Source organism: Oikopleura dioica, chromosome 1 (genome assembly GCF_907165135.1).
Source record: "Oikopleura dioica chromosome 1, OKI2018_I68_1.0, whole genome shotgun sequence".
Classification (NCBI taxonomy): domain Eukaryota; kingdom Metazoa; phylum Chordata; class Appendicularia; order Copelata; family Oikopleuridae; genus Oikopleura; species Oikopleura dioica.
Genome location: NC_137291.1, coordinates 6,274,981 through 6,295,106, shown reverse-complemented (window position 1 = coordinate 6,295,106; position 20,126 = coordinate 6,274,981). Strand labels below are relative to the sequence as shown.

The following is a 20,126-nucleotide window of genomic DNA, read 5'->3' as shown; positions in this document are numbered from 1 at the left end:
TTCCATTCACTGTTAGAAAAATGGATCTTTTGAAGATGGAAAGAGAACTGGGAGCAATTCGAGGAGCTGGGCATTTCTTCGAAAACGACCGAGGAATTAAGAAATTCGGAAAAAGAGATGCAATGAGAGAAGAGGATATCCGAAATGTGCTGAAGCTTTTGTCACTTGGAGGAAAAAGAATTAATCTCAAGGAAAGTTTGTGCTTTTTTTTAACACGATCTTTATTTTTTGATCGAAAAACTTGGCGATAAGTTTTGGTGGCAGAATAACTGGGAAGTCGAAGAAGCTGGATGGCAACTCGGATTCAAATTGGCTTGGGAAAGAAATGGAGGAAATGGAAGTTATTATTACTTGTCGCTTACAAACAGTGGTAGGCAATACCAACAGTTATCATTTTACTTTTTATCAATTAGATGGAGGCGTTCCATTTCAAGCAATCGCAGAACAAATTCATTGCTACAACGGAAAAGTGAGGCACCAACACGAACTCACGAGCGAAAAAGACGAAGATGGCAACCATTATGTGAAATTTAAAGAAGGACCTTATGGTACCTTCGTAAGATATAATATTTGTATTTTGTAAAAAAACTCTGCATAAAAAGAAATTCAAAAAATGAGTTGTTCATTCGTAAAATAAGGAGAATAATTTATTCTGAATTAAGTAATCCTTCTAATTCATATGTTTATTCATCAGAAATCGGAACGAAAACAACTCGATTTTCTTTCAAATTTGGCAAGTAATGATCAGCATCGGTAAACTTTCCGCCGCTGTAAATATTCTCAAATTCTTGAAGATTTTGGAACACGCTCATTTCACTCGTTGTCAATCGAAAATGCCTAAAAATTATTTAAAAGTTATTTTTTGAGCATTGCTCAAAGTCAAACTTGAGAATAATCTTCGAGATGTGAAAAAGCTGAATATTCGCAAGAATTTGGCCGGGACAGTCTCGACGGCCAACGTGATACGGAACTGAAGCGTCGTATTTTCGAAAGTCGCCATTTTCGTCCAGAAATCTGTCCGATGCAAATTTAAAGGGGTCCTCCTTGCCGACATGAAAACTCATCGCGCCTTCGAAATCATTTCCTTGCTTTTTGAAACTGCCCTACCGATGGCTGATCGAATGAGGTCTCCCTTCTTGAACTTCATGTCCCTGATCGTCGTATCTTCTGTAATCGTGTGAAAAGGAGTCGATTCGGACACCGTCGGGGAGTATCGAAACGACTCGTAAATTGCTGCAAATAAGCGCGGACAGTCTTTGAGTTCTTTTTGACCATAATTTCTTTCTAAATTTGAAAGTTAAATTGAGTTTTCAGTCAGTTTCCCTAGCTTGAATACCTTTTAGCGCATTCCGAATTCTTTCTTGTTCTTCTTGATGTTTTGCCATGTTAATGAGAAAAGTCCTCAGCGAGATGGCGACAGTATCATTTCCAGCGATTATCAATTGATGAATCGTCCAAATCGCATCCCAGTGATTCATCTTCCCGAGTTTTACGTCATTTTCTTTTGAAAAAGATCAAAACGGAATATATTTTTTGCCAATCTCTACCGAACACTGAGATTAAAGAGGACTCATTTTCATTTTGCTCATTTTCGGCTTTCACTTCAGCCACAATTTCGATGATCTCGTCGAGAAGCTCGCTCTGCTCCTTTATGTAATCAGGCCAGAGACTGATGGGGATGAATTTTCGGATGAATTTTGGCATCCATTCGAAGATGAGGCTATGCTGATCGATTCCATCAAATCTGGAAATAAAAGATTAAACTCAGTTGATTTTTAAGAACCCTTTTTAATCAAGGTAATTTCCGTCCTTACGCTTCTATCCCCGCTTTTCCGCAACGAATAAGTTTTTCTAAGCGTTTCGGCTTTTCCCTAAGATCGATTCCAATCGCGAATTTGAACATAACCACTATCCGAGCTTTTTAAAAAATACTTGCATCAGTCTGCCCGGATCTGAATCTGACTTTTTGAGCTCTCTCCTAAAGCCGTTTCCCAAAACACCGGCGCCGGGTCAATCGCAAGTTTTCCCTCTTTTCCTCTTCGTCGAAATTCGTCGAGGATGAAATCTTCTTGTCCGTTGATCGCTTCCACCCATTCACTCTCCAGGGACTTTTTGTTCATTCTTTCAGTCACTCTCTTTCTGTAATGTTTGGCGATCTTCGTTCCATGCTCGTTGTTGTTGTCGAAGTCGCGCATGATCCCGACGGAGGTAGCAGCGTCGGCCTCATGCTTCAATCCGAGACGTTCGCGGTAGTCGATTATAAGTTGAAACCACCCTTTCATTTCTCCATGTCCTTGAAAATTGCTGCATAAGGGGTCTATTTTTTCATAATTTTTATTGAGAAAAGTGCGTGATAAATGCAAGACCCTCAAGCTTGATTTCGTAAAAAGTTCTCTTGCCAATTGAGCATCAACAACGACGAGTTGATTTATGTTGAAGAAAAGCGATCGAAGAAGTGGGTATTCAAAGATTTTTCGACCTTTTTCCTTCTCGCGAAAAGAGCTTATCATTGCCCAGAGAGGACCATCAGCGTCAATTCCTACAGAATGTTCAGTCACAATAACAAAGACTTATCTTTGGACAAACCTTGAATAGGATCCACAAAATGAAATTTCTTTTCTCTTTTTGTCAAAAAATATTTGATTGCTGCAAGAGTCAGTGGTGCACCAATGCCTGTAGCTGTCTTATCAGAAGAAAAAAACGAAGAATTAGATCAAGATGATAAGACAATTTCCTATTATCAAAAATTTTGAAGATAACGAAGACTCCTTCATTTTTCTCAGAACTGAAGGAGATGTTCGGCAGTGACCAGATTATAGGCGATCTTTTAAATATTTACCAAAGCTTATGTAAATAGACTATGGACAAAAGTTCACGTAAAAAGCTTATGCTGAAAGCCTGAAATGACCGGCAAATTTTTATGGGCAAGAAGATAAAAAGAATAGAGCAGAAAAAAATTTTGAATTGAACCAAGAAGTCGATGTTGAATCATAAAAACCATAACTGGTGGCGAATGGGTACTATTTATTGGATAAAATAGATTATTTAGTTCGAAGAATCGTAGGTACAGAGTCGAAGCATTTTAATCAAAGGGATGTTGAATTATAATTTTATCTAAATTGACCGGTCTTTGAGAGGATAAATATTTTTATTTACAAATTTATAGTGTTGTTTCGACGATAGAATTGAATAAAAGTAAATTTGGTTATTTCATTCTTTTACTTAATTTATCCCCTTTTGCAAAATTCCATACTCCTGCATCTCCTTTGCATGTTCCATTAGCTGCTTCGCATCGTATTGATCCAGTGCAGAAGGATCTCCACTCATCACTGTGTCAAAAAAGTTTGTTGAAAAGCGTTTCGTTAATCCTCCGGCGCAGAGTCCAAGAAGCATAAAAATGGAAAAAAGCATTTTCTCTCTTTTCTGAATTTTTGAATGATAACTCGTGTTGGAAATGATTCCTTTTATACTTTTCCTTTTTTATTTATGAGGAAGGACCTACTCGGGTGGATGGCTTGATTCTGAATATTAATTCAAATCATGTTGAAAAGTACAATGCTTCTGCTCCATTAACAGATCGGTGATTTTACTCTCTTTTCTCGGTTCCTTCGAGTTTGAGTTCACATCAGGACAAGTGCTCAATTCTACAAGACTTGACTCCTCTGATAAAAGTCTCCATCTGGGCTTGTCAACCTGTGTGAAGACCTGAGTCAGGGTCTGCAAGATCTTGAATGCCTTTTTCTGGGGAAGCCCTTTTTCTGGGGAAGCCGCCCTGACTCAGGTTTTCTACACAGGTTGCCGCACTCAGGTGACCTGAGCCAGGTCTTCATCTTGATTGCTGTTTATAAAAAGAACATAGAGGAATGAATGCCCTCGTCAATTTCACGTGCCATTTGCCCTAATCTTTGGCCAGATTTGAATATAAGGATTAGAGGATTTGAATTTGCCTAAGCTTATCAATGCTCAAACTCCCAGCGGGGCACTATTAACGCCTCAGGCTCTGTAGTTCTTCGATGTTATGAAAATTTCTTTACTAGGTTTATTTTGGAATTACCGATTTCTTTGATTTCGATTTTTAACTTTTCGGGCTTGTGTAATTTGCGAATAGTTCCCGTGGCTTTGCTCAAATTTATAAAAATTTCGCGCTGGACTTTGAACAAACAATGAAAGTTATTTCTAGGTTTAAGATTTTGAATGGTACTCAATAAACCTATTTGTCAAAGAGAGAAAGAAGGCCCGGAATTGGCGTGAAGTCGGAGCTCGCTTATTTGAGCATTTTTTTTCTCTTTATTTCCGACAAGGATCGGGATCAAGACCCTTCCGCTCACGCTCATCAGCAGAGCCGCTTAGATCAAGGGCCAAAAAACGTCGATGGGGAGCAATTAGGGCCACCTTGTGCGAGAAATTTCAACAACTCATGAATTTTTAATTTCTTGCTAGAAGTATGGCTGCCCTAAAGGACAAAATATTAATCTAGTTGACAATATGAAAGCGAAGATAAGTAAATCTTAGGAGATCTAGATATGGGCTCGGCAACCTGTGTAGAAAATCTGAGTCAGGTTCTGAAGAGTTACAGAAAATACGCCTGGTCTGGGACGGTCTTAATCAGCCAAAGCGTCCCAAACCAGGATTATTTTCGCTCTCGCCTCTGGCGCCACTTTCATATTAAAAAGCACCCCCCAGGCGTGCGCCTTTGATCTTTAAATGGCCCGACCGTCCCAAACCAGGCGTATTTTTGACCGTCCCAGACCAGGATTATTTTCTGTAAAATGAAAAGCCGCGTAGCGGCTTTTTTATAAAACGAAGCCGCAAAGCGCCTTCGCCGTTATTTTATGATACATTGATAAAGTTTTTTTTTGCGAAGCCGCTCCGCGGCTTCGTTTTTTAAGAGCCGCTGCGCGGCTTTTCATGAAAAATATTTCAAACGCTTACTTAAGGCTAACCTAGCGACTGCTTATTGAGAGTTTCAATGAAAGGAATTTTGGAAAATAAGGTTGAAGAAAATGTATATTTTTTGACACGAAATGAGGCATCGAAGAGTCGGTTGTCCGATGAAAGTCGGTTTAATTATTGAAAAAGTGATACGAAACTGATAATTGCGAGTTTGTTGTTCACAATCGAGTGTCGAGGAAAGAAAGCTCGGAGTGGACGTGTTTTGACGGCTGTGGCGGGTGCTCGATAATTCCTCCTCGGATCAGTCTTTATTTCGAATTCAAATTCAGTAAGCCCAGCGGGGAGGACCACCACTAATCCCCCAATTCATCCCGTTTTCTGAATATTGATCTCCAACTGCTTCAAAACGAGCAGGTAAAGAAACCAGTGGCACGGTTGAAATCACCTTTTTTTTTTAGAAAATTTTTGCTTTTAAAAAAATTTTTCAAATTTCAAATTTGCCAATTTTTTTTGGAATTTTTCGCACCTTATCAGTCTCATTACAATTACCCCAGCGATAGGGCAAAAAACGCTGCGAAGCAGAAAGAACCTTGTCTCATCATTTGTCCCGCGCGGCACCTGGAGCTCGGTCACGTGGAAAATCTCACAAATTGAACAGACACTTTGATCCAAGACTCTGCCTCGTTTCCCGGTTTGCCGAATTCCGGAAATGGCGAATTCCAAAAATGTACCCAGAACTGGCTTTTCTTCGGGAGGATGAATCAGCAGTGAACATGGGGAATGTACAAAAGTCGCGGAAGGAATTCTTATCTTTAGTCAAGTTGCCGCGAATTTATCGAAGTTGAACTGCATCAGAAAAAGCTCAGAACAAATTCCATTGCGTCTTATTCTGACTGATAAGAAACAGAATCTGATGAGTAGGAAAAATTGATAGCAGATGACTCTTAACAGCCAGATTCTCGAAATGACATTCAAAGAATTTGCTCGGCAACCTGTGTAGAGAACCTGAGTCAGGACTTTAGTATCTCAAATCCTGACTCAGTTTTTCTACACAGGCCGCCGAGCATCGAGTCAAGTTTGAAAATTCATCCTTCTCAGCTAAATTTAACCTTGTCTCATTTTACTGCTTTTGACAAATTGTGCCTTTGGGACTTCCTCCTGCCTCCGCCCTTTAGCTCATCTAATTTGGTCTAATCACGGTCAATTTCCACTTCCCCTCAAAGCCAGGGGATTTTGAGGAAGGATGGTTTGAGTGAAATTTTGGCTGATCCATCTCCTCGTCCAAAAATTTTATACCTCCGTTATTTTCGACAGCCAAGAATCTTTCTTCTTTTATGAACTGCCAGTGATGGGTTTAGGAAGCATCTCGACTTTTGGAGGATTTTGGAAAGGTGCCAGAGGAGAAACAAGAAAGTTGTCGAGCATCAGAAGGCCTTCTTTTGGAAGGTGGCGAAGCGTGCACTCATTTATGGCTCACTGGTATTTTCATTGTGAATGAGGGATAATCAGAATAAACAACAAATCTCATTATTTCGCCTTGTAAAGCGCTTTTTGGCTGGTAAACGATTTTCACTGCATCTTTTCGCTAATAACGGATTTTTTTTTTGTATCGAAAATTCTTACTGTTGTTACTGAAAGTCTAACTTCTGGACTCAGCAATCTGTGTAGAAAACCTGAGTCAGGGTCTGAAAAAAAAAACAGGGTTAGACGTAGCGGCTTTTCATTAGAGATCTTTCAGGCCCTGACTCAGGTTTTCTACACAGGTTTTCCTAGACCAGTCTTTCTCTTCCATGATTTCTGAAATCTGCTTGGAAAGATTATTTTTTTATATTTTCGTCCTTCAGAAAAGACAAATTTCAAGTCTTGACCTTGACTTCCCCAAAATCCGCTGCGCCCCGTCGAGTGCCATTTTTCAACCCTTTTCTTTCTGATTCGCATTTCCGACTTCAGGAGCACGACTGAAGACCCAATTTCCCGCTGCCGGCAAGTCTCCTTTGAAGCAGGTCACAATCGCCTTGTTTGTTTGGATTTATGATGCTCCTCATTCCTCCCTTCAAAATTTTTCGTCAAACCCTGCAGCGCGCCATCTCGCGGCGCCGCCATCGTCCCGCTTTTCGGTCCTGGGCGGCGCGGCGAGCCTGTCCAGATCACTAATTTTTGTTGAACCCTTTTCACTCCAAAAATACAAAAGAGAGAGAAAGAGCCAAACCCAAAACGCCAGAAGTACCGCTTCCTCGATTTACTCTTTTCAAAACTTCAAAACTTCAAAAAAGCTGAAAATTTTTTTCGTCAAAAGAAGAAAAATTTGATAGGGAAAAAGACGATCTTCAAACAAGTTTCAAACAAGCAGAAAAAAAAGAAGGATGAAATTCGCCAGCATTTTCTTCCCAGCTCTTGCACAAGCCATGATCGGCCAACTTGGTAAATTTGGGGGTGGTCTTATAAAGTGAACATTCTGTAGAAATTAGCCCATAATCTTTCCACCCTTCTTTTATCTCATCCATTTTTTTCAGAGGGAACTCTCCAATGCTTCACCTGCGGTCAGACCGACTTCTTCTCATTCGACAGCTACGATTCCTTCGACGACAGCGCTTCCCTCCAATGCCAAACAACCATCACCCAGAAGCACCTGAAACCGTGCCCGCGAGCCACCGACGTCTGCAAAACTCGAATCACCAGAACAATCACCGTCGATGATGTCGTTTCCAACACTTCAATTGGTAAGACCATCAATTATTCTTCCCTTCTCATCATTTCTAGTGGCGATCGAACGAAGCTGCGCGGCAAAGGAAGAAACCCCCGAGCAGTTTAAAGAAGAAATGCGATATTTGGAGCACTACCCCAGCGAAGAAGACCCTCGAATTCAAACTGAAATCGAAGAAGTTTTCTGCACCAAAGGTTTGTTCCCAGCGATGATTTGATTTGCTAAAATGTTGCCAAGGGCTTAAAATGAAAATTGAATAATTAAAAGACTCTTGATCAACTTCGTCAACTGATACAATAACAATAATAATATTCTGCTCTGACAGATGAGCCTGTAATCGAAATCTGCCCCGCTGGTAGTTAGGGCAATTGTCGACGAAATCAAATTTCCCGCCCAGCGGGATCATCACTGCCCGTATGTAACGAGGGTTGAAAAGGAGAATCAACATGAAAATTTACTCATTTCATTTTTTTTTGCGCGCGTCGCCATCCCCGCTGACAATAGCAGCGGGTACTTGTCTAAAATTAATGAGGCGGAACAAGGGGACACTTGTTGCGAAGGGAGGAGTACGGATTGAAGAGACATTTTTTGTCAATGCTCTCTTTTTTATGGGAGAACAAGTATTATTGTTTCACAAAAAAGTAAGGTTGACTAAACTTCGCTAAAGAGGGGGCCAAGCTTACTTTTCTCGCCGCTAAAACTAAGCTGAAATAAGGGGGTAGACGTCGTTAACTTATTTTTTCTTCATTTTAGCGTATGAATTAGGATTTTAGCTTGATTTTGGGTGAATTAAATAAGGGGATCATTTCGTTAATTTTTGCTAAAAAATTGTCCGAAATATGGGTTATTTAAGGTGTAAACCCTTATTGAAAAATGGGCTTTAAAGAAAAATTTATCATACTGATCCCCTTATTTTTTCTCACCAAAATGACGCTTAGATCCTTATTTATATCCTCAAATATAGAAAAAATCATTTTAGCGGGGTCAACCCCCTTATTTTTCAAGTAATCAACGGATAATGAAACTCGCCAATTCTTTTTCCGTCGATTTGTAAAGTCGAATAAACGCGGCGTCAAATATTTTGCGAAGAAGCATATGCTCCCCGTTATCCGGTAAACTTTGAATTTCTAATGAAAGATATCCAGGCTCGCCATCTGGAGCTCTTCTTCGAAATCAATACAATCGGAGATCTCATCCAGCCCCACCCAGGCGTCGGAAACTCCAATCCCCAAATCCTTGCCTGCTCGCAGCCTGGGTCCCTAAAAACCAGGGATTACAGTAATTTCGGAGCCAAAAAGGAATATTCAATCGATCTTTTCCGGTCACGTGGGTACAAGCGTGTAAAATGTGACCTCCCACCCTGGAATCCGGTATTCTAGCGCTGGAAAAACAACATTCCGCGAAATTTCTTCGAAGCGAAAATGTCAGGGGCGATGTTATCGACACTTTGACAAAGTTGGCGGTTATCGGACAATTTTTTTCCAACCAGATAAAAAATTTTTCACACGCTTTCGTCAACCCAAAATTTTAAAAAAGGGATCATCACGTGACAGGTCTCCAGCCAAGTACAGAGAGGTGTGAAAGTGTGAAAGTCAGTGCCAAAGTTTTTAAAAAAGGGATGATACGGGGGATAAGAGCTAACACATGATTGCGATAAGAAGAAAAAACAGCAACGGTCAAATTTGAAATATCCAACTGTTTCCTTTGTTTTCCCGTGGTACCCCCTTAATTTACACACAGAGGCGATTGTCAAGTGTGGCCTAAATATTTGGTGGTGAAGCGTAAATAAATTGACAAAAATGAAAATTGACCTAAACGCAAATAATTACACAAACGCTCAATTTTCATTTCAAGTGCTCAAATTTGAAAAATTATTATTTTGAGCGAGCGTGCCAAAATTTTTCATTTCCAAAAATTTTAAAATTTTTGAGATTTTTAATTTTTCGAAATTTTTTAAAAATTTTTGAAAATGTAAAATTTTGGTTTGAAAAATCGAGATTGCGAATTTTGGAGAATTTTCACGCGTCTCAAACTTTTTTTTTTTGAAGTGCGCGTAGTTCGATTTTTATTCGATCGTCGGAAGACTCTTCGTTTGATCATTTGGGCTTTAGGACGCGTTACATGAAAAGAAATCGATCGAGGAGACAAATTGGGGAATAATGATAAAACAGCAATAAAAAAGATCGCTCCCCAGTGGCATTCCTGGCTCCTCGATTCATCCTATTTTTCGGCCATGACCTTAATTAATTGCGGCGCTTTTTTTCTTCTTTGTTCGATTCCTTTAAATTTAGGCCTGGATTTTTAATTAGACTAAAGACCGCTCAGATGTTCCGGGAACATTGTTCCCTTTGGCATCATTTCTACCCCCTCATTTCAAGATCAGCCCTCATTAACTCCTTTTTCAGACGGCTGCAACTTCCACGAAGCGGAGAACTACTACAAACCATCGAAAATCGAGCAGCTCTTTCTCCCCCAAATCGACGAGCCCGAGTCCTCCGCCTCTTCCATCCTTTTCTCTTTCACCCTTTTTCTCGCCCTCGCTTTCTTCATGTAAATAACCCTTCCCCTCTTCCTCAGAAAACAAAATGTCCAACCGCAGTTAAACTTTCAGTAGTGGCCATTCATCCAGCACTTTTTGTTGATATTTAACAATTGGACTTTTAAAGAATCAGGCTTTTAAAAATAATGTTACTTTCAACAACTACCAAAATTAACAAAAAAAAACTGAAAAATATGCCCAATAAACTGACAAAAACGAACCTTATGAATAACAAAGTGACACCCTTATTTTTTCTATAAAAAATAAAAAGCTCATTTTTCATCGAGTTTCCCTACTTATAGACCAGGGTTCGGTAATTTGAGCTCACGCTAAAACTCAAGGAAACAAAGCTTGAGACTCATGTTTTTTAATTTGAGTTTTGAGAACTCAGAGATGAAAAATCAATTCTGGCGATCCATGAGCCAATCAAGGAAGCGCTCGCTTAATTTGAGTTTTGAAAACTCAAAACTCTCAAATCTCCCAAAAACTCAAAACTCTCAAAACTCTCAAATCTTCTCAAAATGATTTCTCAAGTCACTTTGAGTTCTCAATTTGAGGAAATTTGAGCGTCCAGCCAAAATGAGTTTTAGCTTGAGCTCAAATTACCGAACCCTGTTATAGACTATAAGTGCAAAAATGAAAAAATAAGGGTTGAATCATCACGGATGCTTGCTTGAGTTGACATTGAAAATGCAACGATATCCGCGAAAATTTTGGTCAAATTTTGGACCAATCAGATTTGAGCATTTAGCCGATAGGCCAATCAGACTTCTGAAAAAAAAAATGAGAAAAATCGAATTTTTTGTTGCTATTTTGTCGGAATTTTAATAAATAAAATCACGAAAAACATTTACTAGATTTTAAGGTTTTGATAAATAAAAGTTGCGGTAAAAGTCAAATAGGCGAGGTAGAGCTTATTTATTTTTGAAGTTTTTTAAATAGAGAGCAATTTGTGGCAATTTCCGGTGACCTTTTTTCTCCTTTTTTAGTTCGAGTAGATTGATGAGCTTTGAAAAGGATCATAAGGTGCTGTTTAGCCAAACTAAATTTAATCAACAAATTTCATCACTTATTTGCGATCCGGCTTCAAAGACTGTAGTCGCTTATGATCGAGGAAATGTCGTCGGACGCTTCTTTCAAAACAGGTTCAAAAAGAGCAAATGTCAATAAAATTTTCGCTAATTTTAATTTTTCTGAACATTTTGCCATGGAATCTTCTTCATTCGATTCTTCCACTTGTGCGCCGTGGCCGAGAAGAAACAGAATCACTTGGGTCTCCATTGGGCTTCTGAAACACAAAGGTTGGAGCAAATAAGCCCTTTGTTCGGAAAGTAATGAATACTCAGTCTGACTTTATGTGACTCTGTAAGACCGCGAGTTTCTTAGCACTGTTCAGTTTTTAAAATGACTGATTTTTCAACGAAAAAACTTTAAAAATACTAAGCTTTTATCGTCATTTTCTCCATCTCGCTCGCCCTCTTCGTTGTCTCCAACATCATTTGTCAAGTTATCCGTATTTTGGAGGATTGCTTCGTTTCCATTTGCTCTAATTTTGAAGTCCTCATTAGAATTTACAAAAAATGACATAAATAGGTGAAAAAAAGCTTTATTTCTCAAAAAAAATTCTTAAAAATCAGATTTTTTCCGGAAAATTTTTTATTCTCAAAATATTATTCGGAGAAAAAAGAGCAGTTTTGACGTCTTCGCACTTTGAAAACCCTCAAAAATCAAGGGGAAAGCCTCATTCCTGCCATCGAATTATCATCTCCAGAATCAGATTCGTCCTCTCCAAGCTCCCCTTCTTCATCCTCTGCCTTGATTTTTTCAGTCAGTTTTTTTCCGTCAGTTGAATTTTCCTAGTGGGAACAAACGCATCTGTCTGACGCAGTTAGAGTCTCTCTTTAGTTTTGTAAGGAGATGATATTTAATTCAAATTATGATTTATTTAAGATGAAAGAATTTTAATAATGATTTGTCATCGAAAATGTGTTTTTATCATTTGGCTTCACTGTGCTGATCTCGATCGGAATTATTGCTGTTCTCGTTCATTTGATTCCGATATCCCCTGTCTAGGATTCGAAGATGCCGTGAGTGACGCATAAAGAAAACTTCCTTACTTGAAACAGAGCTTGATGCTGAAACAAGATTTCTTCTCGGAAAGGTAACATCTTCCGGCCGAAGAAATCGAGCAGATTCTGTTTGAATAAGCCAATTTCTGTAATCATTGTTCACCTCTGCTGCAGAAATATGTAAGTAGTGGTTCGACGAAAGATTCAGTTTCACTCGGAGAATGGAAGGTATTTGTAAATTTATATTGAGCAAGTTATATTGAATATTGCCCTTTTTTTGACCGATGTAGTTGTACGCAGCTTTGAAACCGTCGAAATAACGTGTGAATGATTTTCGCTCGGACCGCTCGTAGCTCCATGTCTGGCGCAGAAGATAAGCTACGTCAGAAAAAACCTCAAAAATTAAATCATTATCTTTTCAAGGTAGAAACCTCAATATGTTGATGTTTTTCCAAGATAAGGGGCAGTTTATGCTTAATTCTTTTGGTTTGTTTGTATCTCTTCATCAAGTGCCAATCATTCAAGCCTATTATACCATCAAGAGGATGTCCACCTCTATTTAATACTTCCCAGATAACATATCCAAAGGAGTAGATATCAGAATACGTAGAAAACTCCAAATTAAATACTTCCGGGGCAAAATTTCGGAGTGGTTGGGGCTTGTCCGTAGTTCTCATAGTATAGTAACAACTTCCATAGTCATCCATCGCACAAGATGAGAGGCCGAAATCCGATATTTTTGGAATAAGGTTGTCATCAAGAAGTATGTTTTTGGCCGATATGTCGCGATGGACAATTCTATTTTGCGCGAGATAATCGAAACCGGAAGCACACTAATAATTAAACTACGAATTTGCTGCCTTTCTTTCTTGAACTAACTTGAAAGAGAAGTTTCAAAGCGCTTGTAAATCGTATGATGTTTGAAGAATTACTGACATACTCGCTGATACTTTTGTTTTTGTTATATAAAGGCATCACGATAACAGGATGGTTGTCATCTTCGATTGCTAATTGATGATAAAAATTGATGTAATATTTACTGAGCATCATAGTTTTCAAAAGAATGGTGACCATTTCCTATACCGTAAATTTCAACAACAAATTTACTCTTTGCTCGAAGCACGAAAGAAGCCTCCTTAAAATATTCCCTGATGTTCGGACATAAAATTTTATGACGAAGTTTTGCACAGCATTTTTCTTTGTTGAATCGTTTCACAGCAACAGAAATACCCGAAATTCGGCTGCTTGTCATTGAGTTCTGTTTTGGATCAGCATATTAAGGAATAAATAGAAATGATGTTAGTCTCCCACAGAATTAATTGACCTTATCCTGATAGCATTTAAGTTGCCCATAAAAAACGTTGCTAAAATGGCCAGCACCAATTTCTTTACTTTCAACCTTGAGCATTCTCTTCGAGATAAAAATTTTCTTCAGATCTGCTTTCACTTCATCAGGAACTTCTTCTTTTTGTAAGCTTTCGATAATTTCAACGTAAAACTCATTTCGTTTCTTCTCCGAACTTCGACAGCATTTCAACCACAGAAATATTATTATGGCCAAGGTCGACAAAGCGATCATCGGCCAGAAAATCATCAAAAAATCCTTATTGAAGACATTGTAGTCATACTATTTTCAATAAGGATTCCTGAATGAAATCATGAACCCCCTTTTTTATAAGCTCATTGGAAAGAGCGTAAAAAATTACCCAAGAAAAACCCAAAAATCTTGGAATTATGTCGAAAATAACGTCACAGCACGTGATCAAAGTTCAAAAGTACAGGATTCCTCCTACGTCTGCATTTACAAGTCCTGTTAGCTACCCGAGAGCGTGGTACATGAAAATGATCGTCTCACTGAGCTCGAGAACAGCATCTCACTTTCATCTCATTTACTCATGTTTTTCGAAATTACCTATTTTTTGAAATCACATATATGATAAAATATTGATTTTGAGAGAAAACGGTCAAGAAGGGACGAAAACTCGATGCTGTTCAAAAGCTCAATAAGACGATCATTTCATGTATTACACGCCAGGTACTTGGAAATGCGGACGTAGGAGAAATCCCGTACTTTGGAACTTCGATCACGTGCTGTGACGCCATTTTCGACAAAATTTCAAGATTTTTTTTTGGGTTTTACTTGAGTTAATTTTTACGCTCTTTCTAATGAGCTTATAAAAAGGGGGGTTCAGGATTTCACTCAGAAATTCTTATTGAAAATCGCCAATAAACCAGCCAATGATTCAAAGATATACGACAGAAAAAATAATCCTCAAGAAAAATTAGAAAATTATTGTTAGTTGTCATTTACCAAGCAATAATAAGATAACAATAAAGATACAAACCAGAAGCAGATCAGGGTTGGATAATTTGAAATCAAACATTATTCTATTTTGTTCAAGAGCGAATCTGGCTTGATGCAGTGTTTGAAATAATGGTCAAAACTCTCGCGAGCGAGTGAGCGCGAGCTTAGGCCCAAGAATTAAAACATGAGTGAGTAAGCGCGAGCAGAACCGTTTGATTTTTCCTTGAGCGAGCGAGCGCGAGCGCAGATAACGGGATTTTTCTATGAGTGACCGAGCATGAGCGCTCGCTTACTCGCTCGCGCTCACTCGCAGTTTTTAGGCAACGTTTTGATTGAGTTTTTTCTAAAAAATTCTAATGCTTTCAGTTTGAAGGACTTAATCCTATCATAAGTAAATAATGAGTATTCTAACAAAATAAAAGGATAATATGAAGATAGATTACATGAATATTAAGGGGGAGGTCGTCAATATCGGGGTTTCTCTTGAGCAAAAAAGCGGAAAAACCTGATTGGATAGAAAAAACTAAAATTATTAGGGGGAAAGAAAAGGGTTGTAAAATTCTATCGGCGCAAACGAGAAAAAAATTTGGCCAGAAAAAATCGGTTAGAAATGCCGCCAAAGTAGGACCATTTCGCGAAAATTCACCAAAAATGGTCATTTTTGTCACAAATTCATCGATTTTACCCCCTTAAACTTATTTTTATATAATAATTGTAGGCTCAACAGACTCGTCAGGATCTGTAGATTTCAAAAATATAATTTTCATATGCACACTTTATGTATGTAGAAGTGGGATTTTGATAAACCCTGAAAATCCATATTGACGACCCCCTCTTAAATGACTTTGTCTTGAGGGTTAATTCACTAAAATTAACTGTGATCGAGCGCGAGTGAACGTAAGCAGGGGCCTTGGAATATTATGGTGAGTGAGTGAACGCGAGCAGAGGTTCTCGAAATTAAGGTAAGTGAGTGAGCATGAGCGCTCATCATTTTTTCAAACACTGGCCTTATGAATCGGCTTTAAATTGTAAATAGAAAATTAATGATAATAAATGAAATAAAATTATCAAAAATGGTCTTACAATGGATTTTTTGAGGATGACAAATTTTGGGAATTTTTCAAAATAAGTGGTATAAATTGGTCGGCCTTATAATTGGTTATCAGTGATAACTTATCACTGTTCAATGTGCAAATTTTGTCATCTGCAAAAATTCCAACTCTAGAGCGTTTTTGGGATTTTTTATTCGGAATCGGCAAAACCTAAATTTCAACCTGAAACAATTTGCAATTGCTAAGTTAAGTGCTTTCTAGGCTTAAATTGGGAGACACTGAATTGTGCCGCCCTGCGCCGCCCAGCCTCACCGGGTTTGAAGATATTTGGTCTTTCAAAGGCCATAATTTAAGCTTTTTATGTCAACTTAGTTATTCTCACTTATTTATATTGTCAAACAGTTAAAATAAGTAAAACCAATAATTTAGGGTGCCAGTAGCGTTGATCTCAATCAAATTCAGATCTTGCATAAAATCACTAAAATATTGAGCACGCGACGGGCCAAAGGCCCTTACGCGTGCATTCTCTGGTAGAGAACTCATTGGGTTGGCGGGGCCCAACTCTCGCTCTTGTTCAGATTTCTTTCCTAGGTCATAGTTTGGTCGAATGAGAGTCGATTAGTTCCGGACCGGGCGACGCTGGGCGGCCCAGGGCGGCGCAGGGCGGCACAATTCAGTGCCCCCTTAAATTAGCTTAAGGGGGTGGTGGTCGAGAATGGGGTTCATTCAAACCAAGATTGAGCAAAAACCGCCTCAGATATCAGAATTTTCTTTTAGTTTTTCATAAGATAAAGGTTAAGCGGATGTGGGCGCGTGAAGTTTTAAAAAAAATTTTTGAAAAATTTTGCGAAAAAATTGCTCAAAGTACCCCCAAAAAGTGAAATTTGCGGATTTTTGCTTCGCCCTGTGAATGTTTCGGCCTAAATAATCGGTTTTAACTTGGGGGAAACCTTATTTTTCGTTCATACTTACTTATTTAACCATTATCTATCCATTCGAAAAGAAACAATTGCTCGACTAAAGGAATTATTGGAAGTTTATGAAAATCCGGGTCGAATTCTCGACCACCACCCCCTTAATGGGTCCTCCCCCGTAATCGCAAAATTTACGTTAAAATAATACTAGTTTTCCCTTCTGGATTTCTAAAATTTGATTAACCCTTGTTATCCGAAAAACGCTCTAAAGATGGAAACCCACTGTAGTGAGAAAATTGTCCCATTCATTGAATTTGGAGTATCGCGACGTCTCTCATGAATGTTAAATTCTACGATTCTTCACGAAAGATATTCGTTGGTGTTTGTTTGTTTAGATCAAGGGATTCCATTTATTGAAATGTCAAAGTCCTAAGTCAAACTCTGTCTTTCGACCTTATGAATAATATTTCATGATTATCTTCTTTTTATGAGTATTACAGAAATCGACTCAAGATTCGTTTTTTAGATGGCTTCTTGATAATTCTCCGAATCCTCCTCAAAAAGCTTCTTCTTGTTGATTTCACATTCGATTATCAGGCAAGGCTGGCTTGTTGCATATGTTACTGTTAAATATGACGTAAAACGTAAAAAAAGAAAGAATTTTTTTGATCGATATGATATCTACGTTATCTTAAGACTATGCATTTCCTGAAAAACGTTTTCTGAATACGACAAAAGGTTGAGAACGCGCTTTTCGGATGCCCGCCCTAGCTGTAGCGACATTCTCGAAAAGAGCGTCACCCTGACCCCGGACGTAACTTTCTCGACCCTGGCAAATCATGAGCTTTGTTCATCGCCGATGAATCATCGGCAATTCCAGTAAAATCAACCCTCCGCTTCTTCTTTTTTTTAATAAAGTTGAATGTTCACCGAAATTGGTGCACCACAATTTGAGGTCCGGCGGCGCGGAACACGCGAAAATAAAAATGGAAATATTACATCGAGGCGGCGCGGGTATGTTGGGAGCAACCGGTCACGTGGTCACCGCGGTGGAAATGATGACGACGGAGAGAGGTTTTTGGAGAGACATAGAGTGAACGACAATGATTGATTCGTCTTCTTTTTATCCAAAAGCTTTATTTTATCCAAATGATGCTTTTGGATAATCCTCAGGATAATTGCAGCCTTCCGAAACCGCGACGATATTCGCCAAAATTTTGGTCAAATTTTTGACCAATCAGATTTGAGCATTCGGCCGATCGGCCAATCAGGGCTCAAAGATAAAATTCTGAAAAAATATTCTAGTTTTTCTGAATAAAGTTTGCGGTAAAACTCAAATAAGCGAGGTAGAGCTAATTTATTTTTTTAAAGACTTATAAAAAGGGAACAATTTGTGGCAATTTCCGTTGACCTTTTTTCTCCTTTTTCAATTCGAGTAGATTGATGAGCTTTGAAAAGGATCATAAGGTGCTGTTTAGACAAACTAAATTTAATCGACAAATTTCATCACTTATTTGCGATCCGGCTTCAAAGACTGTAGTCGCTAAGAATCGAGGAAATGTCGTCGGACGCTTCTTTGAAAAAAGGTTCAAAAAGAGCAAATGTCAATAAAATTTTCGCTAATTTTGATTTTTCTGAACATTTTGCCATGGAGTCTTCTTCATTCGATTCTTCCACTTGTGCGCCGTGGCCGAGAAGAAACAGAATCACTTGCGTCTCCATTCGGCTTCTGAAGCACAAAGGTTGGAGCAAATAAGCCCTTTGTTCGGAAAGTAATGAATACTCAGTCTGACTTCATGTGACTCTGTAAGGCCGCGAGTTTCTTAGCACTGTTTCTCAGTTTTTAAATCGTCCAATTTTCAACAAAAAAACCTTAAAAAAACTAGGCTTTTATCGTCATTTTCTCCATCTGGCTCGCCCTCTTCGTTGTCTCCAACATCATTTGTCATGTTATCCGTATTTTGGAGAATTGCTTCGTCTTCCATTTGCTCTCAATTTGAAGTCTCCCAAAGAATTTAAAAATTATATTCGACACAAAAAGCCATGGATGAATAAAAGCTTTCTCAAAAAATATTCTGAAAAATCAGAATTTCGTGAAAAAATTTCTCTTTTTAAAATATTAAGGGCGTCCCTAACGATCGGATTCGACTGCTATTATTAGCTCAAACTATGAGCTGTTAAAAAAATCGTTGGAGACACACTTAATCGGAGAAAAAGTCCATCTTTGAAAACCGTGAAAAATCATGGAAAAGACTCCTTCCTGCCATCGAGTTGTCATCCCCAGAATCAGACTCATCTTCCTCCATCTCCCCTTCTTCATCCTCTTCCTTGATTGCCATTTCTCTGAGACTATCATCTATCCCTCTAATTATTCTATTCTCTTCTGCTTCCTGAAAATATGATCAAATTTATACTTTTTGAGAAATTTCTCACTTCGTCGAGCAAAAATCGAACTCGTTTTTCAGACGGATTTCTTGGTCTCCTTTTCTTCTTTCTCTTAAATTTGCTGGCGAAAAGTCCCATTTTCTCGGACAATTTGAAGTAAGTTGAAAATCTTAAAAGCGTTGATCATTTTATAGCGGCATCTTGATAACGGGTCAGTAAATGTCTGCCTTCTGAACCGGCAAACAAACTGCTCAATATTCGAATTCGAATTCAATATTGCGTTATCCATTAAATAGCCAGTGGCACAGGTCACCCGAGTTTTACTCAAATTGGCAGTGAATAAATAATTGACGCTCAAACAACAAAAATGATAGCTTGCTATTCGGACTATTCGAACCTGACAGTTATTTCAACGACATTTGCTTATATGATCTTGGCTTCAGTTCTTCTAGGCACGAGAAAGTGATCGCTTGGTGTCGCTTATTCGGGCACTAGTTTTCGGGACAATCATCAAAAATTTTGATTATTGTGAAAACCATTTAATGATTCATTATTAGAAATTATAATTTAAGATGAATGACGTTCTTTCTGATTTCAGTAAGGAGGAAACAAATAAATATGAGAAACTTACGATCAGAAAATAACTCGCGGAATTTGATAGTGCAGTCTCGATCCAATACGTTTGGAGCAACACCGTCGTGAGCAACAAAACGCCGATCATCAGACGCATAAACACGGCACGTGACGTAATCATCCTCAGTATGCATCATCAAGTCAATGTACTCTTCTTCCGGAGCCGATCCAGTAAGCTCTGCAAGCAACGGGTCAGAGTAAATGACGTAAATATCGCCCTCCCAGCTCAATCCGTGCAGATGATACAGTTCCCCATTTTTAACCCAGCCGCCGTACCCAGTAGCATAAAGGAGATCTTTAGGATTACTCGTTTCCTTTGGCGTTGAGAACATCAAGTTTCCATTGTTAGCGCATCCTATATCATCCTCACAGGGATGCGTCGAATCGTAACCTGGTCCATGCAAGGTTAAATTGCCCATATCAGGTCCCCAGATCATCAAGATCCTACTCTTAACGCTGTCATCACAGGCATACCCACCCAAATACTCTGACACATCGTTACGACAGCCCGGAAAAACATTGTATCCCGTCATCTTTGGCGAGACAACCTGGGAATATCCCATCAATGAGTTATCGGTAGTTATGTAACTCGGCGCGACGGGATAGCCTCCTCCGGCGCCGAATTTCAGATG

At 38.8% G+C, this 20,126-nt stretch overlaps 1 protein-coding gene and 1 long non-coding RNA gene across 2 annotated transcripts; one reads left to right on the top strand and one right to left on the bottom strand.

The window, feature by feature from the left end:
• Positions 1 to 7,035: 7,035 nt before the first annotated feature.
• LOC145701191 (uncharacterized) lies at positions 7,036 to 10,370 on the top strand. Its single transcript, XM_081778421.1, has 4 exons — positions 7,036 to 7,314; positions 7,407 to 7,613; positions 7,654 to 7,791; positions 10,003 to 10,370. The coding sequence occupies exons 1-4, from the start codon at positions 7,257 to 7,259 to the stop codon at positions 10,149 to 10,151; spliced, it is 552 nt and encodes a 183-aa protein (XP_081634547.1). The 5' UTR covers positions 7,036 to 7,256; the 3' UTR covers positions 10,152 to 10,370.
• A 1,754-nt stretch (positions 10,371 to 12,124) lies between these two features.
• LOC145712335 (uncharacterized) lies at positions 12,125 to 13,095 on the bottom strand. The gene is made up of 3 exons (XR_014135214.1): positions 12,637 to 13,095; positions 12,254 to 12,599; positions 12,125 to 12,205 (listed from the first exon to the last, which is right to left on the bottom strand). It is a non-coding gene; the product is annotated as an uncharacterized LOC145712335 (long non-coding RNA).
• Positions 13,096 to 20,126: the final 7,031 nt, after the last annotated feature.

What these genes read in the sequence shown, in the direction of transcription:
- LOC145701191 (XM_081778421.1), top strand. Translation starts at nt 7,257, where the DNA reads ATGAAATTCGCCAGCATTTTCTTCCCAGCTCTTGCACAAGCCATGATC. An exon ending in CGTTTCCAACACTTCAATTG is followed by an intron (nt 7,614 to 7,653) that starts GTAAGACCATCA and finishes CATCATTTCTAG; the next exon opens with TGGCGATCGAACGAAGCTGC. An exon ending in AGAAGTTTTCTGCACCAAAG is followed by an intron (nt 7,792 to 10,002) that starts GTTTGTTCCCAG and finishes CTCCTTTTTCAG; the next exon opens with ACGGCTGCAACTTCCACGAA.